This window comes from Molothrus aeneus, chromosome 2, assembly GCF_037042795.1.
Source record: "Molothrus aeneus isolate 106 chromosome 2, BPBGC_Maene_1.0, whole genome shotgun sequence".
In the NCBI taxonomy this organism is placed as follows: Eukaryota; Metazoa; Chordata; class Aves; order Passeriformes; family Icteridae; genus Molothrus; species Molothrus aeneus.
In genome coordinates, this window is record NC_089647.1 from 114,549,960 (window position 1) to 114,576,491 (window position 26,532).

The 26,532-nt window shown below is 42.8% G+C and overlaps 1 protein-coding gene across 2 annotated transcripts in view; it reads left to right on the forward strand.

The window, feature by feature from the left end:
• The window catches only part of KCNJ6 (potassium inwardly rectifying channel subfamily J member 6), a 171,156-nt gene that overhangs the window by 31,441 nt on the left and 113,183 nt on the right, over window positions 1-26,532 (forward strand). The window contains exon 2 of one of the 2 annotated variants that reach the window (XM_066545557.1): window positions 25,420-25,468. The exons of the other annotated variant lie outside the window; for it this stretch is intronic. Coding sequence (XP_066401654.1) covers window positions 25,444-25,468 — 25 coding nt within the window. The 5' untranslated portion in view covers window positions 25,420-25,443. The remainder of the gene's footprint in view (window positions 1-25,419; window positions 25,469-26,532) is intronic. 2 annotated transcript variants of the gene reach the window in all.

Consider the following 26,532-nt stretch of genomic DNA (forward strand, 5'->3'; position numbering starts at 1 on the left):
TGTGGGATTGCAGGGCTGCAGATTGTGCTCTGCTAGAACTTCTAGCCTGAGCTGCACTCCAAGCACCCACAGGCTTGCACTAGGAATTTTAGGCACATAAGGCTCAGAGTTACTTCTCAAAATGAGATAACAGAACCAGTATCACCCTCATGATTTTATAGATTAAGCTGCTTTTAGCTTAAGTCTGGATCCATGTTCTCTTTCTTTTCAGTAAGGTTGTTGTAACTGGAAGCAGAAAAGCTGAAAAAGCAAGTAATGAATGTGCTAACTGTGGGAGGGAACAAATAAAAGGAAAACAAAAGGAGCTGTGGATTTCTGTGAATCCATGAAAGGGAAAAAACCCCACTCTTTTACTGTACCTTAGGCTGGTTCGTCACTCTGTGTTTCAATAACAGGAAAGGAAAAAAGAGCCAGGAATGTGCAAGGTTCTGCCTTCAGACTCCTGCTGAGCAATAATGGAAGTATAACTAATTAAGGGCCTGATCAAGGTCCTGTTGAAGCCAAGAGAAAGCTTCCCACTGGTTTCAGATGGCTTTGGATCAGCTCTGAGTGTGTGGAGTGTAAATATGACTGCATTAAAACCATGGTCTGCTCTCAGTCAGGGCTGCCTGAAGGATGCTGCCACACCAGAGCTGGCCCAGAGCTGCTCTGGAGCAAAGTCAGAGGTTCTTACTACAAATTAAAGAGATATATGAAAGGTGTTCTTGGTCTGAGGAGGATAAATGCATAAAATGCTAGAGACAGGGCTTGGGGAAAGCTGGGCTGAGCCATTCGTGTGCTGCTCCTGACACTGGTGGGAGAAGGAGAAGAAAGGAGAATTTCCCTCTTTTCAGCACACCAGTCTCAGGGGTCTCTGTGGTCAGGATGACCCCAAGATGTGTCAGAGTCTCTTTTCCCAGCCCAGCAACCAAAGCAGGAGTCAGGATTCTTCTGTTCTGGTTCTCAGGGTTGTTTATTTGCTGTTATCTGTCACATTCTTTCCCTGGCCTGCTGAGGTCAGTCTGGCAGGTCAGCCCATGGCACACACTGCCCACCTTCAGGGGGCTGTTGTCTTTTTATACTAAAAACTACGTGTACTTTATTTACAATTACAATAATTTTATTTACTACATGTACTTTATTTACAATAATTTACCAGTATCTATCACCTATGTTAGACACTCTGTCTCTACCTTAAACCAATCCAGAAGTGCCACCATCACCCAGAAGATGGAGGCTAAGAAGAAGGAGAAAGAAGGAGAAAGAAGGAGAAAGAAGGACAAGGCACACCCAGATTCCTCCATCTTGGGACCCCGAGTCCCCATTCTAAAAACCCCAAAATTCTACTTTTCACCCTGTGACAAACTAACTATCATTCTACTTAAAATTTCATGGCTTGTAAATCCTCACATAAAGTTGGTAATTTTTTCCATGGGTCAGAATCACAGGCACAGGGGTCTTGGGCTCTGTGCCAAGGTCCCTGAGCCCCCTGGCAGGGGCTGGAGCCCTCCAGGACAGACAGAGGGATGTCCTGGGTTCCAACACACCTGGAGCACAGCAGTTCTGGGCTCCTCAGTCCTAAAAATACATAAATACACTGAAGAGAGTCCAGGGAAGGGCTACAAAAGGAACTGGAAATTCTGTCCCCTGAGGAAAGGCTGGGTGTGCTCAGCCTGGAAAAGAGAAACTCAGGGAGGGTTTATCAATGTCTATAAACACCTAAAATGAGGGTGTAAAGGTGCTTTTCACAACCTGAAACACAGAAGGCTTTGTCTGGGTAGCAAGAAATGCTTTTCTTACTCTGAGAGACACTGGAGACTGCCAGGTTGCCTGTGGAGGTTGGGGAAGTGCATTTGGCATTTCTTTTATAACTTCTTTATCTCAGAATCCTGACTGGTTCAGTGATAAACTGTTTGCAGAGAGCAGAAGATCCCCAATTGCATTAAATATCAGTCCTTAGGTTCCACAAGTGCTTTTTTTTTTCAATTCTTCAGCCATTTATAGGACATTAGCTGAGTTCTGAGGGAATAAATATTCTCCTCAGCCTCTGAGTGTGGGCTGAGCTCCACCACAGTCTGGGCCTGTTCCTGAGGTCGCTCAGAGGCTGGGACGGAGCTGGCTGCAAAAGTTGGGACATTGAAATCACAGGTGAAAAACAAGCCTCATTTGAAAGGTTATTCAAAATAGGAGCATGAGGAATGAAACCTTTGATTTCCAGGGTTCTACTTCTGGTTTTTCACATTTTTTTCAAAGAGTGAATTCGAACTGTCAGGGGCCTGTGCTGCTTTTGGAGCCAGCTCACCTTTCCTCTACCACAAAACAGAAATAAATCAAAGCCTACCCTACAACATCTGTCTACTCCCTTGTATTCTGAGTCAGCACATTAAAGAGGAAACGAGGTAATATGTTAACACACAGTTAAAAGAAAAACTCACTCATCCATAAGCAAAAAAATCACAGAACACGATTCATTCTGGTCTGAATTCTGCAAGCAGCAAGAAAACTGACACGTGAGAAACCACCCAGGCTGAAAAATGGATCTTCTTCCCCTTGCTGTTGCAAATCTAAGCTGCAAAATGCATGTTCTAATCCCACAAAAAGGGGATTAGTAGGCAGGAGACAAGGATTTGTCAGAATTATTTATCAAGTTATTGCACAAGTTAGTTTAAAGTCGTGGACTCTGCCAACTTTTAATGCGCTCTTCAGCCTGACTAGAAGGAGGAAGTTAAATTAGGAGAGAGTGGTGCAATGGCAAATTATTTAAACCCCAGGAATGCTGGAGCTCCACATGCCAGGCAAGTCAGATGTAATCCTCCAGTTTTAATCAAAATAAAAGAATGCCCTCAGCTCCAGCCAGAAAACAACAACACAAGGGCAGAAGCTGGGAAAAGTCAGTCCCAATGAGCAATGAAAGAAAAATTGAACCTGGAGTCAATCTGCAAACTAATAACAAAAATAATAGAAATAGAAATAGAAATAGAAATAGAAATAGAAATAGAAATAGAAATAGAAATAGAAATAGAAATAAAAATAAAAAATAACCATAATAAAAATTTAAAAATAAAATAAAATTAAAATTAAAACTAAAAATAAGAATAAAAATAAATATAATATAATTAAATATTATCAATTATTATGTTGTAATGTTGTCGTATTGTATTATAATTATTATTCACATTTAATATTATTTTTATTATTTTTATTATTTTTATTTTATTCTTTAATCTACTAATTGGTCCATGAATGGTACATCTAAATCCCAAATCTGCCTTATAAACCAGCACTGTGTGCAGAAGACTGAGCTGACCATGACAGGAAAATAAATTTGACCAAAATTAGCTGATGTGTTCTAAGTAGAGGAAATCACTGATTTTAGAATATCATTGATTTTGTGGGTATTTCCTCCTGCCTTAAATTCATTCAGATTCACTTCCTAGGTATTATTTTAATGTCTTTAGTTTTCGGTCAATGATTTCTTGGTAGGTGATTCTGATAATTGATCCTTTTTTTCTTGAAAAAGAAATAAGCAAGTCAAAAATGCAAAATCTAGAAAAGTTAGAGTAAAAATCTTAAAAATGAGAAAATCAGCAAAGGTCTCTAGAACAAAGAGATTTTCCCCTTTGCAGACAAGAAGAATTTGTATTATGAGGGGATGCATCATAATTTGACCAAATAAAATATTGATCTCACTTTGCAAAGCAATTTACCCTCACAGCCTTAAAAAATCTGCACATAAAACACTCCTAAACATGATGTCACCATCCATGTCTAACTCCCTCCTTCAAAGACAGAACTTTAAAAAAAATTATAAAGCACCAAGAGTTCCTAAAGAAATTTTAAAATTATGGGTTGATATACAAAATCAATCTCCCCAAGGCAAAGACAGGACAACTGCAAAAACTTTCTCTTCAGACAATTACAATTCTATTTTTTTTTTAATAAAATTAACTAAACTTTGCAAATGGCTTCCAGCACTGTGGTTCTCTCTGCATCCAAAAAAGATAAAAGCCTTAGGATTTTTCATAGCACTGTTTTACCTTTTCTGATTAGAAAATGGATACAAGTTTTTTTGGGATAGAAGACAGGACTCAGTGCAATTGTCTTTGGAGTAGAGGTCAAAAATACCCACCCTCCTCCCAAAATTTGGAGAAGTGTAGGTCCCTATTTTATCCAAATTGAATGATTTGTCCATAATCCAAATCAGTTCATTTATTTTTAGGCACAATTGGAAAAGCTCTATGGATTGGTTTCTATTCCAGCCAGTTCAGATATTTGGCTGGGAGCCTAAAGAGATGACTTTGGGGCAAAAATCAACTGGGTATTTCAAAGGTCCATTTTACTTCTGAAATCTTTGCTTAGTAGGAATCATTGCTGGTGTTTGCTACAATTAAATTTTAATTTGTCCAGCTTGGAAAAAAAATCAATATTTTAACCTAATGGTTTTTTATTTTTTTTTCCAACAAGCAAGAAAAATGCAGGACACGGTGTTGGGTAATTGATAAGGAATGTTGAGCACAGGAATTCAGGACGCAATTTTCCTAATCCACACTAAAGTGTGATAACAAAGAACATTTGTCAGGGCTGGATCATCATTTTATTGGCTATTTTTGCACCTGTTAGAGATGTGACAATGTGTTGACAGATCTCTCCTAGCAGGACACCCTGGGACAGACATATCCACTCCAATAAATTCCATTAGATGACACCTCATTTCATTTGGGACACATGAAGTTGCCACAGAGGTGATAGCTTGTACTACAACTCCAGAAGTAATTTCCACTAAAATGTGAAACATTATCAGCCAAGTACAGAGATCCTCAAGTAAATACAGCCCTTGGAATAAAATATGTAACACAGAGAGTGCAACAAAAGCCTATAAACCTCTCAAAACATATTTCAAACTCATTTTTCAGCACTGCCAGGGCACACTTGGTGTTGCTCACAGCATAGATTAAAGGTCTTGCTTAGAAAAATTAGTATTTTAGTACTAACAGGAGTAGCAATACAACCTTTTCATGGTCCTTATATATTATCATTTATAGAAATTTAATCTGATGTCTTTAGTGTTTAAAATAAAAGTGACAGTTGTTTTTTGAGGTGTTTAAGTGCTAAAAGAAGTAGGTGTGTCCCACAAGGTGCTTTCAGAGCTGGCTGGACATCGACTCCCATTTTATTTCAGAGTGCCAGCACCTGCCTGGGTGAATTTCCCACCAGTTTCCATCTGTGCTGCAAGCAGATCAATGATTTTTATAATTTGCACTGTGCTCACCAGGCTGGCAGGGTGTGAAAGAACAGCCAAAAGAAACCACGAATAGAAGGTAAAAGAAGGTGCCTTTTCCAATCAAAGTTAAACAAAAGTAACATTCTTCTGAGCAGCCCTGAAGGAGTTAAATAATTCACAAGGATTGGGATGAATGAATTGCCTGTAGGAAGCTCAGCAATTCTCCCAAAAAGAGACTGGGGATCTTGGTGGGTTATTTAAAAAAAAAGAAAAAAGTGGTAAAAGGTAATAGAGGCCACAAAATCTCCCCTGTCTCACCTCTCAATTTCCCCTCCTGATAGACTGTACACAAATTAACAGCTTTTTATGTCTTTCAAGGGTATTTATTTCTGGCAAGGACACAGACTTTTCTGTCAAGGTTTGCAGAACATTTTGTTCTGCACCACGTATGCACATGCTGCTGGATCCCATTCCTATTATATATTCAAACAGCACACAGAAGATTGTCATCACACAATCTGTCTGGAGCTGTCCTGATGAGCAGAAAAAGTCCAAATTGATGGGGGAAAAATAAAATTCACCCTTTATAATTCTGATCCAGAATCTACTGGACTGGTCTTTGCAGGATAAAACAGCAAGGTGTGTTCCCTGCCTCTCCTCATCCATTCCCAAATCCGTCTGTGATGTCTTGGGAAGGCTGAGCTGGAGCAGAGGCTGGGCAGAGCTAAAGAATAAAGCAGGGATTGATTCAAAGCATCTCCTCCATGGATGCACCTTGGGCAGCACCAGAGCCCAGCCAGGGCTGCACCCAAGATGAACCAAAATGGCCCCAAAATGCACGGCCGGGCACGGGGTCTCTCCCTGGGATCAGTTCTGCTCCATTTGCATCTTGCAGTTCATTGTCCCATTGCAGCTTTAGCCCCTGCAGTCCCACCCTGCTTGTTTTTCTCTCTCCCACGGGGTTTGTGCTCTGGGGCTGAGATTTGGGTCATTTGTCCTTGGTGCCCAGCTGGAGCAGGAATTGTTTTGTCTCCCTGCCCTGTGCACAGAGCTCACCATCCCATAATATGAAGCCCAGACCCACACACTAAAGCAGCACAGAATCTGAAAAATAGAAAAGCTCAAACCTGAGGCATCATCTGCACCTGCTTTTCATAATTTCATGGAGTTTTCTCATTTTAGGACTATCTATCCATAATGGGAGTATTCTATCAGTTCAACCCCTCATGATGCCACCTCAAAACAATTCCAGTGGCTTTCAAGCAGCTGCTGAAACAGGTGTGCAGCTCCTGTCCTGACTGCACTATCACTGACTAAATCCATAAATTTTTACGGCCCAAATCTATAATTAAGGCTGGCAAGCAGCTGAACAGGCTTTGTCAAGGATTTTAGCCCACCAGTAATTTGGTTTAGCCAAAAATGCTACATTTTACATTACAGTCATTGTACAGTCAGCAGTAGGTCATCCCAGGAAGTACTAAAGGAACTTAAATAAGGTACTTAAATAAATACCAAAGGAACTATTGCAGAAGGGACAAAATAACATTAAACTGAGTTCTCAAAGGGATTAATTAATTAATGCTTTCTTTACATCAAACTGGTCCTCTCATTCTGCTACTGAACAACTTGTCATGGAGATGGATAAAATGAAGAATCAAACTCATTTTTTCATGGGTGATGTAACTTCTGAGAGATATCTATTAAAAACTTTTAAAAAACCAAAACAACCCAAACCATTCTGATCAGGAGAGTTACACAGGGAGTTATTCCTGTCACATCTAGAGTAAGGAGGATGTAACTTTGTTGTAGCTAAATGAGAAATACAAAAAGCTGCACAGCCACACGAAACTGTGCAAGAAAAATATTTCCATAAAAACTATTTCCTGATTAAAAAATTCAGCCCAGACCTAAAAATTGACAACTTAACCAAATACACCAAAGACAAGACTTACTCTAGAGCTGAAACTGGGCCCTGGGGTAAATTTATAGATTATCACAACTTACTGAGACCTTCAGGGAAGCCACTTAGAATTAATGAATCACAGGACTTTCACCATTTGAGCCTCTGAAGCTGAATATTCTCCACCATTTGTGGACAATTTTTTTGGAGCAGCAGAAGGCACAAATTCCTGTGGAACTGTCCCATGAAAATCCTCCACTGCTTAATAGCAATGGCTCCTTCTCAGCTGCCAATTTTCATTGAAATTCCAATAAATTAATGTGGTTGAAATCTTCAACTATGCTGATAAATGGGGTTGAAAGTGATCTCCAAACTGTAGAAATGCTTCTAGAAAGGGTAAAAAATTACACCATTCACAACAGACTTGTTGCAGCAGAAAAACAGAATAAAAATATATATTTTAAATAGATAAATATAAATATATTTATAAATAAATACATTTATAAAGCTATTGCATTTCAAAATGTTTAAATTTTAAAAAAGCCACAACAATACAGAATTTGGCAAGCAAAATTATTACCATCAATAAGTCCATACATGAGAGATTAGACCTTTTTTTTATTTCAGACACATCAAATACAAATCTTTGTTGTAATGACACCATTAAACTACAAAGAAGAAGTCACCAGTTTAAATTTTCCTTCAGCACTGCCAGATAAGACCAATGATTCATCCATCTAAGTGTCAGTGTTTTGGCTGGGGAAAAAAAAAAGCCCTAAAAAGCAAAAAAAAACATGTTCCTTGGATGCACATGTCCACATAATCTACTTGAAACTGCACATTACCTCATTCTGGGGTGATTTCATTCAGGTCTCCTCCCCATTAAGCTGTTTTCATACTCTTCCATCAAAGAAGTAGAAGAATTTGGGACTTTCAAGGTCTAAAGTGAAACACCAAATGCTGATTTTTCCCCTTTCCCTCCCACATCACACCCTGACCCATCCACAGGGTTCAGTCTGGGGCGGGTCTGAGCAGGAGGGACCCATCACACCGAGCATCTGCCACAAATTCCTGGCCAGGTCCCAAACTCAGCGCAGAGCCATGGCCAAGCCAAGGAACAGCTTCTCTGCAGCCTGGCTGGCTGCTACAGGACATCCCAAAATCATCAGGGTTGGGAGAGCCCTCCAGGATCACCCAGTGCCACCCCAGCCCCACCAGCATCACCCCAATCCCTGTCCTCAAGGCCACATCCAGACTGCTCTGGGACAATTCCAGTGACTCCAAACCTCCCTGGGCAGCTCAGCCCAAGGCCTGACCACTCTGCCAGGGAAATTTTCTGTCCCAGTCTCCAACCTGAGCCTCCCCTGGTGCCATTTAATTACAGAGTTCCCAGAATGTCCTGATTGGAAGAGACTTTCAATATCATTGTGCCCAAGCCAGCCCCAACAGCCCAACTAAACCCTGGCACCCAGTGCTACATCCAGGCTTTGTTAAACACACCCAGGCATGGGGACTCCACCACCTCCCCGGGCAGCCATTCCAGAACTTTCTCACCCTTGCTGGAAAAACCTTTTTCCTGCTGTCCAGCCTGGATTTCCCTTGGTGCAGCTCGAGGCTGTGTGCTCTGGGTGTGTCAGTGCTGCTGGAGAAAGAGCCCAGGGCCAGCTGAGCCCAGGCCCCTTTCAGGAGCTGTGCAGAGTGAGGAGGGCAGCCCTGAGTCTCCTTTGCTCCAGGCTGAGCACCCCCAGCTCCCTCAGGGCTTCCTCACAGGGTTTGTGTTCCCAGCCCCTCTCCAGCCTCCTTGGCCCCTCTGCATGTGCACAAGTATCTCAAGGTCCTTCCTAAATCTGAGGCCATTTCCTCTCCTCCTTTCCCTTGGGACATGGCAGCAGAGCCCAACCCTCCCTTAGTGCCCCTCCTGTCAGGGAGTTGTGCAGAGCAATTCCCAGAATTCCCAGAATTCCCAGAATCCCTGGGTTGGAAGAGACCTTCAAGACCATCGAGTCCAGCCCAGCCCCAACCCCTTAACTCAACCCTGGCACCCAGTGCCACATCCAGGCTTTGTTAAACACACCCAGGCATGGGGACTCCACCACCTCCCTGGGCAGCCATTCCAGAACTTTCTCACTCTTTCTGTGAAAAATTTTTCCTAATAGCCAACCTATAATGAGGTCAATGAGGTCCCCCCTGAGCCTCCTCTTCCCCAGGTTGAGCTGCCAAGAACAGAGAGCCAAATTCTGATGTTTCTTCCCACAGAGAGCAGCCCCACTCCTCTCTTGTGGCACAAACTCCCTCTCAATGGGGATCTGTCATGAGGAGTCCAAGATTTTGGCTCACTAAAATCAGCAGCAGCAGCAAGAAGAGGGAGAAGTGAGGGAAAAGCTGTAAATTTCAAACCCAACACATCGTGTAGATCAGAGACCTTTGGATTCAGAGAACACCAAAGAAATCAGATTTAAATCATGACAAAAATCCAAACACAGAGAAAATTGTATTTGCCTTTGTGTCTACCAAGAGAGGGGACTGAGGGGACACAGGGTGACATAAACCCCCAGGTGATGCTTTGTGGCTCTTCTGAATTTACTCTGATCTAGCTCAGATGGTCACCAGGACTTGAAAATTGGAGATTTTATACCTATAACATCTGTAATAGAGAATGTGCTGCATTGTGCCAAGCATAATGAAAAAAAAAGACTTAAAATCATAATAATGAAGGATGAGCTGAAGAATTCATTGATGGATCTTAAAGCAAGACAGATTTTATTCACTAAAAATGTACTGTGGGGTGTTTCTCTTTTCCATCAAGGAAAAGTTAATTACAAAGTTCTGGGGTTAAATATTCTCTGTACATTTTTGGAGTATGAAGTGATAAATCCAGTAGTTGTTGACTACTGTTAATTATGTGTTTGAGCATGCCAAAGTAATTTTCTGGGCCAGTTTAGTAATATGTCAATAATTTCTGTCTCCTTGAATTTAAAATTCCCCTAAAATCACAAAAGAAATTATTTTAGAAATGACGTGACCTTGTAGAAAAGGCAAAATAGAGACCAAGAAAAACCCCACCAACAAAAAAAACCCTCAAAAACCAACCAAAGGAACTATTCCTAAGTAGAAAATTTAAAATCATCCAGAGGTGCTAGAGGTCTCATTCCTGTGTAATAATGAAAAATTTGTCTTTCAGGGACCTGAGCAGTGGGAAACAAAAGGAAATTACCCTCTGACAGCTTTCTTTGTAGACAAAGAATTGGTAGCTCCTAATGGGCAGGTGTCCCTATTAGAATAAAACATTAATTAATGCCCTGGCTGGCAGGCTCAGCTGGGGAAAACATGGCTAAATGAGCCTGGAAACTGGAGTGCCTTCTGGGCTGGTAATTGCATGTCCCCACATTTATTGTAATTTGGGATGTGATTTTCCAATTGGATCCAAATCGCTGAAAGGCTCTGGTTGTGGGGACAGCACACAGGGATAATGATTCTATTAAAACACTCAGAGCCTGATTTCTAAAGAAATCAGAACTGCTGTTGGGATCAGGGAACTTTTGGTAGCTTGGAAAATTTGGACTCATCATAATTTTAGTGTAAAAACTGCCAAGAAGGAATTACGTGAAAAGCACAAAGTGATGGTGGCTATGGGCACAATGAAGAGCAGCACCAAATTTTAAATGAGCAACTTTGAGAAAAACTAGAATGCAGGGAAATGTGAGAGGGGGAAAGTTTTGTTTCCTTTCATGAAGAAAAAAAGAAAGAAATCAGCAATAAATTATTTTTCTGGGAGTTACATCAGCAACTTTGTTCAGAAGTAGAATGAAAAATACAAATTAAAAATTGAATTTTAAAGTTTTTGGAAAAGTTGAAGGTGAGTTGAATTTTTCACCAGGACAGATTGTCAGCAAGAATGGAAGGATATGGAAAGGGCAGGTGGGATTAAAGCAGATCCTCAGAAGGGTTGGATGAAGACTTTCAAGGGTGCAACTGTGAAATGCCACAGGCAGGGACACCTCCCCCTGTCCCAGGCTGCTCCAGCCCCAGTGTCCAACCTGGCCTTGGGCACTGCCAGGGATCCAGGGATGGAATTCCATCCCAGCCCTGCCCACCCTGCCAGGGAACAATTCCTCATTGCCAAGATCCCACCCAGCCCTGCCCTCTGGCACTGGCAGCCATTCCCTGGGTGCTGTCCCTGCATCCCCTGGAAATTGTCTCTCTCCAGCTTTCCTGGGGCTCCTCCAGGCCCTGCAAGGCCACCCTGAGCTCAGCCCAAAGCTTCTCCTGTGCAGCTGAACAATCCCAGCTGTGCCAGCCTTTCTTCCCAGCAGAGCTGCTCCAGCCCTCTGCTCATCCTGCTGTTTCTCATCTTGTTTTTTTAACATTTTTTCCTATGAAACCTTTTGCAGCCATGTTTCCCACCAGCATCAAATTTATAATTACATAACAAATAATTTGTTATGTAATTATATGTCGGGTCCGGCTGTCTGTCTCTGCCCCGACACGGGTAGGGTGGTTCTTGGGTGGCACGCCTTTCAAAGGACGAGTCTGGACTCTTCAGCTTTTCGATCTTCAGATTGTTTATTGTTTCTTATCTACAAAATTTTCTGTCTGCCCAACAGAGGTCTGATCTGCAAGCAGTCACAGGCACTCTCTGACCACCCACGGGGCGGTCATGTCTTTTTATACTAAAATCTACGTACATGATATTTACCTTTATTTTCCAATACTTTTCACCCATGTTGGCAAGTGCACCTTCACCATAAACCAATCCCCAAGTGCCAACATCACCACAGGAGATGGAGGACAAGAAGAAGAAAGAAGAAGGACGAGACACGCCCTGATCCCTCCATCTTGTCTCCATAACCCCCTGTACCAAAAACCTTAAAGTCTATATTTCACCCTCTAAATGTGTCCCTTTTACACTTTTCACTCTAAAGTGATTCTCTTGTCCTCAAACTCTTGTTACTTCTGTGGATGGATCAAAATCAAGCCACCAAACACTCTTGGCAACATTCCAGGATTTTCGAGACCCCCAAGGGTTCTCCTGGCATCTCTGGACATCGGGAACGATGTGCTGAGATCCCACAATTATAAATGTGTTTATAATTACATTAACAAATAATTGTTATGTAATTATTTGTTATAATTACATAACAACTATTTTAGCAAAATCATCCTGATCTGAGGAATTGCATCATCAGCCTTGATTTCAGAGAGTGGACAGAAAAAATAAAGACATCTTATTACTAATAAAGTCAGAAAAGAAGATTTCTCTTCAGTACAATTAAAACCATTTTAATACTTTAATTTGGGGCTTTTTAACCACCACAAAAGAGCCAGGAAAGAAATTTGGAGCTGTAAGCCCTGGCCCTGCACTGAGACATCTCTGTCTTGCTCTGACACATCCAGCAGAGCTCCATGAAGATGGAGAACAGCTCTGCCTGCACATAATTTCACAGTCAGGGTGTACCTGCCTGGGTTGGATCACATCCTCCAGGTTCTGCAGCTGAAATTGTGCTGGAAAGATACACTAAAAAAGGGGAAAGAGGTGAAAAATTGTCCAGAAAGCTGCACATTCAGGCTTTGCAAAGAAAAATGAGCTGTTCCATGGAATGGTTTGGAAAGCCTGGATCTGATCTCTTCTACTACAAATGCCCAGGAGCAGAGCTTTGAATTTTTCAAAACAAACAAGAAGGAATTTTAATTAAAAGGCATCGAGGAATGGCAAAATATCTTACCTAAATCTTGCTCCAGTTTTCAGTGAGTAAAGATTAATTTACCCTTAAATCACACAGAGTTTTCTGAAATGTTAAACATTTGAGAATTATGCAGCATACATTAAAATCAAGTCAAGCTGCAAAACTCAGGAGATTTTTGTGCATCACATCCAGTCTGCAGAGTGGTAGAACACTTATGTTAATAGGACAGCATGAGAATGGTTGGGTGCTTATCATTTTATTAACCAGGTTTGCACACAACTGAATGAATTCTGGGCATAACCTAGCATTTGGGGAGGAGAAAAGAGAGCATTACAATAGGAAATAAGATGGATTTTTAAAAATGGAGAGACAAATTAAGTACTCCTTCTGATTGCATTTACTCTTGATTAAAATTTCACAAACCAGCTCTCAGGGAATGTAATTCTGACTAATATTGAGCTTCCTCCTAATTTTAAAATGCAGGAGACAATGGAGCTTGTACTGGATTTGGGTTTGCATGGCAAGGTTTTGGTGAACTGCAGGGGTGGATCCTCTGAGGAGCTGCCAGAAACCTCCCCCATCTCTGTTTGTTGTCTGCAATGGAAGAAAATGCTTTATCTCCATTTGAGCACATAATTTCTCCCTTTACAAGTTTACAGCTATGAATATTTTATCATTATTAACAGTTAATAAGATTAAAAGCAGCAGCAGTGGCCAGCTCTGTGAGCTGACCTTTAATCAGTGGCATGAGGCATTATTTTGGAGGTGTTTAAACTCAGGAAGGACTAGAGTTAGCACAGTTTGAAACATCTCCATCACAGAGCCCTGTGTCTGAAGCACACTCTGCACAGTGGAAGTGCCATCAGCTGCACTGCCTGAAGAACACACAGATTTGCTGTAAATCTTTAGTCTGACTCACCCAGAGCTTGTCTGGAAACTCCAGTTAAAATACATCCTTAAAATACATCCTTAAAATACATCCCAATCCCCCAGACACACACAGTACAAAACCTGCTGAGGTGAAGAGCTGCAGCAGGAACAGCACCAGGACAAGACTCTTGCAGAATAATTGACTTGTTGACAGGGATTGTGGCTTCCTGAGGCTCCCTGGGGATCTCCAGGCAGCCTCTCACTTTGCTGAGCTGGCATTCCCTCACATGGAGCAGCCCTTGGGGCTGGTTTGGACAGGAAATGTGGATTCTATCTCTATCCTCAGCTGATGGCAAGCAGGAGCCTCCTGGAGCAGGAGGAGGAGCTTGGTCTGAGCACCAGGAGAGCCACAGGGTAATGAATTTCACCCTGTTCTGCTTTTTTGTTAGTGGACATCTCACATTTCTCTGTCATTTACAATAAATTCATCCATATCTCTGGTATAATATATTATATTTACTGTATATCAGCACTGGGTGATTTCCCACCTGCAGAGCTGCCCCAGGCCTGGGCCCAGCCCAGGGAGGAGCTGGAGCTGCTGCAGAGAGCCCAGAGGAGGCTCCAGGATGGGCAGAGGGATGGAGCAGCTCTGCTGGGAGGAAAGGCTGGCACAGCTGGGATTGTTCACCTGCACAGGAGAAGCTTTGGGCTGAGCTCAGGGTGGCCTTGCAGGGCCTGCAGGAGCCCCAGGAAAGCTGGAGAGAGACAATTTCCAGGGGATGCAGGGACAGCACCCAGGGAATGGCTGCCAGTGCCAGAGGGCAGGGCTGGGTGGGATCTTGGCAATGAGGAATTGTTCCCTGGCAGGGTGGGCAGGGCTGGGATGGAATTCCAGCCCTGGATCCCGGGCAGTGCCCAAGGCCAGGTTGGACACTGGGGCTGGAGCAGCCTGGGACAGTGGGAGGTGTCCCTGCCATGGCAGGGGGTGGGGTGAGATGATCTTTAGGGTCCTTCCAACCCAAACCTCTCTGTGATTCCATGATTCCATGAGTTATCCAGGTCCAAGCCTGGCTGATGTCATTTATCAGCCCAAGAACCTGAACACTTCAAGTTATCGGGTGTCAAATCCTCCTCATCAAATAATAATCCAGGCTTTGGGGTGAGGGATAATGAACAGGGGCCAAAAGCAGAGGGAAGTTGTGGATTCCACATCCCTGGAAGCATCTCAGGCCAGGTTGGACACTGGGGCTTGGAGCAGCCTGGGACAGTGGGAGGTGTCCCTGCCATGGCAGGGGTGGGATGAGATGATCTTTGAGGTCCCTTCCAACCCAAACCATTCTGTGATTCTGCAATAATTCCTTGCAGGCATTAATTACTAAAATATCTCCTCAGCCTGAAGTGAGGAGGTGACAGAGCCCTGGGGTTCAGGCACAGCAGCCCCTGCCCTGAGGCTGCTCAGGGAGGATAATCCCACGTGTGGGACTGGGGGCACAGAGGGAGGGTGCTCCCTGTGACAGCTCCTTCCACACCTGCTCCTTTGGGAGTGTGGGAGTGTGAAGAGAGGCAGGGGAGAGGTGAGGGATAAAGTTAGATGGAGAGAAAAGGAAAAGGAGACTGTTTTAGGAAAGGTGAAGGGCTGGGTAAGACAAGAGAGAAGGAAATGAAGAGGCTGTTAGGAAAATTAATCCACAAACATCAGAGGTTTGTGTCCAAAAAGGAGTCAGAGGAGTCCTTGTACTTTATTGGAATAAAGGGAGAGGCCATGGGGCATTCCCCTGGGATCTCTCCAATTTTTGGAGGATGCAGCCTCCCTTTTTATCCAAATTTCCTGGCTGCAATTCCCTTCTCTCTTTCCCCGTTGGCTGAGGTACTTGAGAGGTACAGACTGCCCAGAATGCCTGACACCAGAGATTTCCCTCTCATGTATAACCCTCCCTTTTAATTTTCAATTCTCATGGAATTTAGGGGTTTTTCTTCCTCATTGTTTCTTTCATCTTTCAAAGTCTAATTTCATTTATCAGCAAACCTAAAGTTTATTTGCAAAAGAATAAAAAATATAAATAAATAAATAAATAAATAATAAATAAATAATAAATAATAAAAGGAAATATCTTTTTCCATTCATCAATCAGTGAATCCTTCCCATTGTTTCTTTTATCTCCCAGTGCTGGTTTTATCTCCCAGCAGACCCACAGCTTGTTTGTAAAGACAAATGCACTGTTCCTCTCAAGCTGAAGGTGGGGGAGAGGAGAACAGGAGGGGAGGGAACAAACCCTTGGCATGGCACAAGGAGCACAATAACTCTGGGATTTCAGAGAGAGGTGGCCTCACACCCCTGCCTTACCCATTTAACACATATTTAATCATCTCAACTCCATCCTTAATGAGCTGAGCACTTCCCCCAGGGATTCCTTTGCTTATTCCTGGATAATTCCTCTGTGGAGGAGCTGGTTTCCCTCAGCTGGGGCTACAGGGAACCCAAAAACCCCGCTTAGACCCTGCATAAAAATTTTCAGTGGGCTGAACTTAGGGATGTGAATCCCAAGGCTGTGTCCAAATATCCATCCTTGGATCATTTCTGCTGCAGATCCTATTATTGCCTTCTTTAGCTCTGAAAAGTTAATGGTTAAGATAAACCAAAAGCTGCTTCAGCAGTGCCTCAGCATTTCTCTTTTTTATTACTTTTTTCATTTTGGCCCAAAAAGATCTGTGCAAGCAACCAAAAATTTGATTTTCTCTCAGGGAGTAGTAAATGGGAGGTATTTTCAGGTATTTTTCAGTAGGATAGGGAGGTATTATCATTATTAGCATTCTTGCATTCATCTGACACATTACTTGTTCTTTTCCAACATCTCATAGCTTTTGAAGATTTTCTTCCTTTTTTTGAGATAGATTTAACAACAAAAGGCAGCTAAAATTGGAAACTGTGTGAGACACTTTGGTATTGTTCAATCAGAGCCAAACCTGACACTGCAGACAGTTCTTGTTCAAGAATTTTCATTGAGGGAACATGATCACAGCACAAAACAAAGAAAAATGTCAGTTCCCCTTGTTCTGTGTTCATCATTTAAGTCTCACAAGGTACCCAAGGAAATAGGTTCAGGTTTGAGATGTTTGATCTGCTCTGTGTAGTTATAAGTTATTTTTATAATGCATCAAGGCAAGTAATAAACAAAACTTCTTTTATTAGATCATTATTCTCTTAAATAGTTTAAATAATGGTCTCTAGATTAGTTCAGGCAATGCTTCTACTTATATTTTTCATCAGAAATCCTCAGTCTGTAAATATTCTTACAGTGATTCTTATTGAAATCTGGAATTTATTGCTACAAGAATACAAGCAACCAGTTGAGACTTTCCCTTTGGGGGGCACAGAAGCAATGAGCCCATAAAAACCCTACATATGCATTATTAACAGCTGAAAAGATTGGATAAGCATTTTTAAGTCTCTTTTCTGTAGAGAATCTCCTCTTTTGGGTTTCTACCAACTCTTTTTAAAAACAGAGTAGCTGCTGTTATCTCAAGGTAACTTACATTTCTCCTATTACAATTCAGAATATATTCATGATTTATGGCCTAAAAAGAAAAACAGCAGTTTCTTAAGAGTTTGATCCAAAGGTCTGTGCATTGGTAAGAACATTTCCACTGAAAATAGAGCTTTTCAGCATGCATTAGCTGCTCACAGCCACCCCACCTGCAGCCTGCAGATTTCCATGGCAGAGCACACAGAAGATTATCCACTCTGCCTTGAAGACCTTTTGCTGAGATGTAATTTATGCTGGTTTGTCCAAGCCTAAGTAAAAAGCTTTCAAACCTTCTCAGTGTAGCATCCCTGCCTCACTTTGTTGCCAGGATATTCTCCTTGATTTCCAGGGAGAACTTACACTTGCTGAATTTCACAGTGCAGGCAGGAAATGCTGGCTATAAGACTGAAATCCTCCACTGCAATTACCTGCATCCATAATTTGTCAGAACATCCAAGCTGAGCTTCTCAAAAGCAGGCAGAACACGCAGTTTTTTGGCTGGAAAACACAGGAGTGGAAGCTCTCGTGGTGTTCAGTCAGCCCAACTCATTGTCTTGGAATAGATGTATTTTTACTGGAATCTGAGGGAATCAAATAAATCTTTTGAATCCCTGTAGGATTTTTGTAGTGGGAGAGGAAAATTCAGCCTCTAGAGCAAAGGAACTAAGAAAATATAACTGCCTTTAATCATGTAATCACGCCACAACATTGCTTTGCTCCCACTTTGCTTCTGTAGGTACCCAAATTTATTTATTTTATTAACCTAAGCCAGAATTGTTGCTAAAATAATCTGCATCTCCTGACACTGTCACCCCTGTAAGTTAAGGATACTCAGATTCCCTCAGCTCTGAGGTTTCACTGCCAAAGGCAGGGTTTTTTAATAAGTTTTCAGTTTCATGTTCTCTGCAATAGAATTTTATAGTCTAAAATTGTGAAGTTCTTCAGGTTAAGTAAAAATGAAAACCTGAGACTTGCTACAGCTTAGATCTTACTTCAAATGTCAAAACCATAAAGTCTGTCTCTCTCTCACTCTTTTTTTCATAGATATGAATATTCTCTCTCCTGCAAATGCTCTTTTTCTTTTCTCCTTATCTTGTTCAAATTTTATTTTATTTATTTATGGTCTGGCAGATACAAGAGCATTAGTAACTGTTCCTGTTTACTGCACAGCAGATAGTAACATTAATCTGCTGATTCTGCCCCTAAAAGGATTTCCTACGCTCAGAACCACCACACACCATCCCCACTGTTTAATATGTGAATATTTGTTCCTCCTACTTAGAGAATGACACTGCATTTGCAATGGCTTTAACCCACAATTCTGTGAGCTTTGTCCCTTGAGTCTGAGGGGACCTGACAAGCTCCTCTAGAACTGCTGCTTGATTTTCTGCTTGGAAAAAAACAGAGATTTTTCCATCCCTATTTCACAGACCAAGTGTGAATGATGAGTAAGTTCACCAAAAATTATGAGAAATGTAAAAAAACTCCTCAATTCTAGAACCCAGGGAAATAAATTCAGTTCCTCCTGCTGCTAATGCAAATGTCCTCCATGTAAGACATCTTAGAGCTCCTGAGAGTGTTTTATGAGGTCTGAACACATTAATGAGCCCAACTCACCCCTGCTGCTCCATAACCCTGGTGAACCCAGCTCAGGCACTCCCTCCTTGAACTCTGCTCACTCCATCTATTCAAATATTGTATTTTAAGCTCATTCCAGCTGATGCAAATTGAAATCACCTCTTGTGCCAAGCACAGGATATTCCTATAAAACGCACTCTGAGCCATTCAAGTGCTGGGATCACTGCAAGGGAGTGCAGATTAGTGCTCAGCTTTGAGGCTGAAGATAAAGCCAATTTGCTGGAGATCACACAGTGCTGCGTCCTGCATGAAATTGTCTTTATAGGCCCTGCCCCAACACTTAATTTTGGAAAACCAGAAAAAAAAAAAGGCAGTTGGGACCAACCTCCTTTCTTGGGACAGGCAAGACAGAAAAGGAAAAATAAACAAGATATTCATTATTTCTTATTTTGGGATGGGGAGGCAGGAAAAGCAACTCCCACAGGCTTAGGCAGGCCTTGCATGAAGCTTGAATTCTAGTAATAGTAAAATAATGCAATAACACAGAGTATCTCATTGTTCAAGGCCCTAAAGATGGGCTATTAAGCTATTTTTTTTCCTTTGTTGGATATGTTTGCAGATAGAAATGGAAGTTCCTACGGCATTTTTCCAGAGGAAGAGCTCCAGCTCCTTCCAACAATCCCTCTCCACCTAAAATAAGCCCTGCTTTTGAGAACTGAGTGTAGGCTATTGCTGGAATGAATAGCACATAATGAGAGCTGCATTTGCCTACACACCATCTCCCCAGAACCTGTGTCTAATTCATTACTGCAAAGCATTTGGAGATGTCACGAGGAGGAAAGACACTCCATAAAATTAAATTCTATTATTCTCACTTAATAATGTTTCCAACATGAAACCGTTTTCGTGTAGTTTGAAAAGTAATTGAAGATATCCCAAGATAGATTACTCTGAGCTAAAATTTCCAAAAAGGTTCTTCTTTGCTTCTTGCTCATTGAATTTGTGCTTAGTGATTGGGGAGCTATTGCCTTCAAGGATGTGTCAATTGAATTACCAGGGATTTGCTACTTCAAAAGTAAGAAAGCTTCATAAAATGATGTGTAATGGATATAATGGATGTGAGCTCTGATCCACAGCTGATGAAATACTGTCAGAAATTTGAAAGTTTTGGATTACCTCAGTAGATTCCTGATGTGTTGGTGAACCTCTGCACTTCAGAAGTACAAGAGATGTTTTAGCCATGCAGAAAACAAAGAAAAACCTTCCCTGAAGGCTGGGCAAGCTTTTAGAGGGACTGTGACAGGCTGGAGAGATGGGCAGAGAACTGTCTGAAACTCAACCAGGGCAAAATCAGGGTCCTGCACCTGGGAATAAATAACTGCAGGCACCAGCCCAGGCTGGAGAGACCTGCTGGAGAGGGATGTGGAGTCCTGAGGGACACCGAGCTGTCCCTGGGCCAGCAGAGTGTCCTGGGTCATCAGGATGGGCATTGCCAGCAGGTCAGGGCTGATGCTGCCCCTGTGCCCAGCCCTGGGGGCACCTCTGGCTGCTGTGTCCAGCTCTGGCTCCTCAGCACAGCAGGGCCAGGAGCTCCTGGAGCTGAGCAAGGGCCTGGAGCAGCTCCGTGCCCAGGAAAGGCTGAGGGAGCTGGGGCTGCTCAGCCTGGAGAGGAGCCCCAGGGAGAGAGAGGGGCCTCAGCCCTGCCTGGCCCTGCCTGACCCTGGGTCTGTCCCTGTGTCTGTCCCTGTGTCTGTCCCTGGCTGTCCCTGTGTCTGTCCCTGTGTCTGTCCCTGTGTGCAGAGGTCAGAGCAGGCCCAGGCTCTGCTCCAGGCCCAGCAATGGCCCCAGAGCCACGGGCAGGGCCTGAGCCCAGCAATTCCCCTGCACAGGAGGCACAACTTCTGCCCTGGGCAGTGCCCAGCCCTGAGCAGAGCCCAGAGGGGCTCTGGGGGCTCCTCCTGGGGACATTCCAGAGCCATCTGGACCCAGCCCTGTGCCCTGTGCTCTGGGATGACCCTGCTGGAGCAGGGAGGTGGCACCAGGGACCCTCTGTGGGCCCTTCCAGCCTGACCCATCCTGTGATTCTGTGAAAATAAATATAATGATCTCATTAATTAGTGCCAACTGAAGCCAACAGCCACTGGAGAGGGAGTTTCAGGATGTGCCCTTGTCCTTCCATTAGAAAAATCACAAGGAGTTCATCCACTGTCCTGTCCAAGAATATTCCATTATGAGACAAGTGACCTGAGAACTCAATGTTTTGATTCCCATCTGGAATTTGATTCAATCTTCTCCTGCTTGACATTGAAAATGTTATTTATGTGCTGCCTGGTTGGCACTCCTGACGTCTTCTTGTACCCCTCTGACAGAAGCATGGCAGAGTCTGCAGCACAGGCTGTCAGACAAGGAGAGTTTTATCCAAAAGTTCCTGATTTTCTTTGGCTGAGAAGGGAAAGAGTGACGTGAGGGCCTCACTTTCTATATTGTCCCTATAAACCCATAAATGTTGCAACAGCATGACAATAATTTGAGATTAAATTCAGTGCAAGGCAGGACATGACAGCCTCAGATATTGTAGGACTGGGCAACCACTCTTTGGTCTGAAGGAAGTTGATAGAAAGGAAATCGCTTTAAAAAAAGAAAGAAAACAACTCCAGTAGAAAACGAGTTTGCATCTTCTTTCTTACACCCTCAGTTGAATGAAAGAACTCACAAACAATGCAAAAAGTACAAAGCAGAATTTTAAATGGCCCTTTTTGCAAGTTGAAGTTATCATGCTTCACTTAATTTAAATTTCACACATCCCTCCTTGCACCACAACATCTCCTATTGTTGGCACTTTGGAAAGTTCACATCATTTCAAGTATGAAAAGCAGAATTTGCTGCTTTTCAGGCACCCAGAAGTCAGTAACCATGTGAGACATCCGCACACAACAGGGGCAGGGTCTGGCTCAGCTGCTCCTCTGAGTTTGTGGAAGATTTGGGTTCTTCACCTCAGAGCAGGCACTGGCAGTAAGAGCCCAAGGATTCAAAATTCCCTGCAGAAACCACTCTGTGCTGACTACAGAGCTATGAAAAACCTGAAATAGGAGCATCACTGTGCTAGGAGAGATAAAAAATGAGTCCTCCTTTTCTTGATGTGTTTTCTGAGGTGGCAATTCTTGTTTACCCAGCAATCTCCAGAGGAAATACAGCCACAGTCAGCCCTTAAAGGCAACTCCTGTCCTGAAATGAAACATGGTGTTGTTTGCTCTTTTTTTAATCTTGTTTCATTTTGTTGTTTGCTTTTTTGTTGTCTTGTTTTGTGGTTTGGATTTGGGGTTTTTTTTGAAGGCAGCAAATCTCACTCTGCTGTCAGCCTGTGTTCAAACTCACATCTGCTAAAATCAGGAACAAAAGTATGTTTTAGTGTTTGATTCTCCCCCAAGTTAATCTCCTAGAACTCATTCTGTCAGAGAGGTTGGAATTCCTTCTTTATCTGCCATCAAAAAACAAATTTCTTAGAGGTGTTCTAGCTCCCTTAAAATATTCCATTTTGAAGAAACAGATGAGTGGAAAAATTTTCTAATTTCCAGATCTTCATGGGTGCATGTGTGCACATTCTGATAATCATTAGAGAAAAGAAAAAGGACAAAATTTTATATAATAATTTCATAGAGTCTGAAATTCATTGATAACAGTACCAAAGGTTAATTTTTTTCAATAAAAGTATCTGGAAATTAGATGCAATTTAAAAACTTTCAGTATTCAGAAATTGGATGTATACAAACATACTTTTATCTACTAAAGAACAAAGACCAGAACTTCAGTAGTCCTGGGCATTTCTTCTAAGAAAAGTCAAATAAACTCAAAAACTTGTCCTTTTATATTATATTTAATAATATACTTTTCTATTTAATAATATCATTTTACTTTAAAATGAAATGCCATTCAAGTCTCTTTTGTCATGAGACTTCATCATTAGTAAAATGTATTTAATAATAAGCAAGAGGAAAGTAATAATATTTAATATCAATTTGTTATTAGTCTAATAAATCCAGCCCTCCATCTCCTGGGCTCAAATTGATCTTTCCCAACTGCTCACTCCTGATAAAGTCTGAGTTCTGTAGCAAAAGGAGGTGTTTTAAGGTCACATTATAAATCACCACAGACAAAAATTCCTGATGGTTTTCAGAGTGCTGTTCTTTCCTTTGATGATTAATGCCATGCAAAAAAAACTTTCATAGAGGACCTTTTTTTTTGTAAAAAAACTACACTCTTGTGCTATTTCTTTCTTCCTTCCTTTTTTTTTTCTTTCATAGCAAAGCATGAATCTGATGCTGGATTCTACATTATCAGCATGGCTTAGGGCGTTGTCCTCACTCAGATCCAGAACATAACCTTAAACCTTTCTTTTCATATAAAATGCTCTCAGGGGTGTATAAATGCAGTTCTGAAGCATTATCTGCTTGCTTCATGAATGCCATTAGTTTCTATTACTGTGACATTTGAGCCTTTTCCTTTTTTTTCAGTAGAAGTCCAACTTTGTGAAGTGCAAGTAGTGGCATTTTGGTGTAGAAAATATTTCTTGAGGATTTTGTACCAGATAAAAGCCAGGACTGGGATAAGGTATTTAGGAGAGAGGAGAGGCTGTGAGGGGAAGCTGAGGGAGCTGGGCAGGGGCTGAGGCTGGAGCAAAGGAGGCTCAGGGGCCCTTGTGGCTCTGCACAAGTCCCTGCCAGGAGGGCACAGCCGGGGGGGTCGGGCTCTGCTCCCAGGGAACAGGGACAGGAGCAGAGGGAACGGCCTCAGGCTGGGCCAGGGCAGGCTCAGCTTGGACAGCAGCAGCAATTTGCCCATGGAAAGGGAGCTCAGGCCTTGGCAGGGGCTGCCCAGGGAGCTTTGCAGTGCCCAGCCCTGCAGGTGTCCCCTGCAGGTGGCACTGAGTGCTCTGGGCTGGGGACAAGGTGCCCATGGGGCAGATCTTGGCCTCAGTGACCTTGCAGAGCATTTCCAACCTCAGGGATTCTGGAATTCTGAAGTAGAGGTGGGCAGACCTCAGGTCCTCTGGAGTTAGGAAATAATCCTGCCCTTGATCAGCCTGGCACCCCTGCAGCAGGGTCTGCTCACGTCACACCCAAAGGGCCTTGGAAAACCACATTGTCCTGCCAAATAACACCTGGCAGGGACAATTCGTGGCAAATGGAACACAAACCCTGTGAGGAAGCCCTGAGGGAGCTGGGGGTGCTCAGCCTGGAGCAAAGGAGACTCAGGGCTGCCCTCCTCACTCTGCACAGCTCCTGAAAGGGGCCTGTGCTCAGCTGGCCCTGGGCTCTTTCTCCAGCAGCACTGACACAACCAGAGCACACAGCCTCGAGCTGCACCAAGGAAAATCCAGGTTGGACAGCAGGGAAAAGGTTTTTCCAGCAAGGGTGAGAAAGTTCTGGAATGGCTGCCCAGGGAGGTGGTGGAGTGCCCATGCCTGGGTGTGTTTAACAAAGCCTGGATGTGGCACTGGGTGCCAGGGTTTAGTTGGGCTGTTGGGGCTGGGCTGGACTCGATGGGCTTGAAGGTCTCTTCCAACCCAGGGATTCTGGGAATTCTGGGAATTCTCAGCCTGTGCCTTTCCCTGGTGCCGTTTTTAGCACAGACCCGGTCAATGGGAGATGTCACCACACTGACTCCTGTCCCCAGCCACTCCAGCAGCTACTGAAGGTCACCAAAACCCTGCACCATGTCCCAGAGCTGAGATAAGGAGCTCCTGTTTGGGGATACTGCCGATTAAAGTCACATTTCCCTTACTGAGGTTTTTTGAGGAATGAAGAGCTGTGATCTGCTCACCTGTGACTCAGGAGAGCCATTCTCACAGCCTTGACACAGGTGGAGGGGTGGGGAGTCACAGAGGGGTCACAACAGCCCCACCACATCCTCTCAAAACCACTTCATTGGAGTTTCACAGGCTTTGCAGTTTTCATTCAGCCCAAACTTTGCCTCTGAAATCAGGAGATTGGGCCCAGCCTCCACAGCTCTGGCTGAGCTGTGCTTTGAGACATTGGATTTTCACCAAATTCAAGGGCTCTTGACTGACCAAGTTTCTGTCTCAGCTACAAATATCTGAAATGAAAAAAAAATTAAATTAAAAGAAAATAATGCAAGGAACAAGAGACAAAGACCAGCAGTTTTGCTTGCAAGTCTCTCAAGTACCTCAGTTCATCTCAGCATCAGCCCAGTGCCACACCACACACTCCAGCTCCCGTAGAAAACCTATTTATTTCCAAATAAGTGCTTTTTTCCTGCAGTGTAAAAGGTTTGTGGGTTGCTCTTTTGTCAGCAAGGCCTAACAGGAGTATTTTAGCAGAGAGTGAAAAAGTGGGGAGGACTTCCTCCTCTGTTATCACTTTGATTGAATAATTTCAATTTCTCCAGCTAGATACACACAGATAAATAAATACAAGCTTCACACTTCATAGTAGAAAAAATTGAGAAATTACAAGGGAAAAAAAAAGCCCACAGAGGTTCAGGCTATTTAGGAGTGAAGTTAAATCCCTAAATAAAATAGAAATATATAATGGATGAATGTCCTCCCCTCACATTGCCACTTGCACTCAGGTGTATTTCTATTTCTCTATTACATATATATATATATATATATATATTTGTTTTTCATTTTGTCTGTTCCCCCAGGAGAAGCCCCAAAGAGAAACAGAGATGGCCAAATTGACAGAGTCGATGAGTGAGTACAAATAGGAAGTTCAACCGCTTTCTTTTTCCATCTGTCCCCCTCCCTCTCATAAAGCCACAAACCCAGAACGCAGTGCTTGCATCCAGGGATCTCATTCAGCCCTCTCTTCACTCCCAAATTCATCATGAATCATTCCACTCCTAAAAAAAAAATAAAGCAAAAGAAAATAGGAATCCCCAGAACAAGGGCTGCTATTTTCTTCATGCACTGCTTAAATCACATCTATTTGGGCTTAAATCCAGCAAAGAACCTGCTCCATGTTTGACTTTGTAAGCCTGAGGGTTTTTTTTTAAATAGAATGTAACTAATTGTGGATTTAATAAGTGCCTAATTTACTTGATTCATGTGTTCCTTTACAAGCTTACAGAAGGTCACTCTAAATCCAGTGCAATTATTCAGGATTGTTGCCTGTGCCACACATTCATCCCACAGGAATCATGGCCAGAGATGTATCTGGAAAGCTTTCAGTTGGTTTCTCTGGTTTGTGAGAGGTTTGTGTTGTGTTAAATGTGTGCCCAGCAATAAGTACTTTGTATTTTTGCCATATTTTGGGGATCTAGGTAATGGAGTAGTGGCTGTAAGCTTTTGTGGCTGAGAGATTCAGGCTGGATGATTCATTAGTGGACACAATCTGGAGACCATTTAGGGTGAAATCCTGGGAGACCACTGCCTCTCGCCCAAAATTTATCAGCTCCAAAGCTCATGGAAGCTTAAATGAATTGACTCAAAAGGGAGAAATATTTCACTGTGCTTAGCCAGAGACTACAGAATGACAGAAACACAGGTATGCACAACTTGTGTATGTCAGAAATTTCTTTCCAGTTACTTTTTTCTGCTTCTGTACAGAAAGCTTGTTCCTAGGGCAGCACTTCCCTGACTTTTTACTCCCCCAAACCCTTTGTTACCTTTTGAAATCATTCCCTGTATCTCCTTACCCATCTCATTGCAGGGCAGAGCCACCACTACAAGCTATCAAAAAATTATTTCAATATCAGAAACAGCCAATCCCACCAAAAGGTGCAGCAGGCCTGGGAGATCTTGAAGATCTTCTTGTT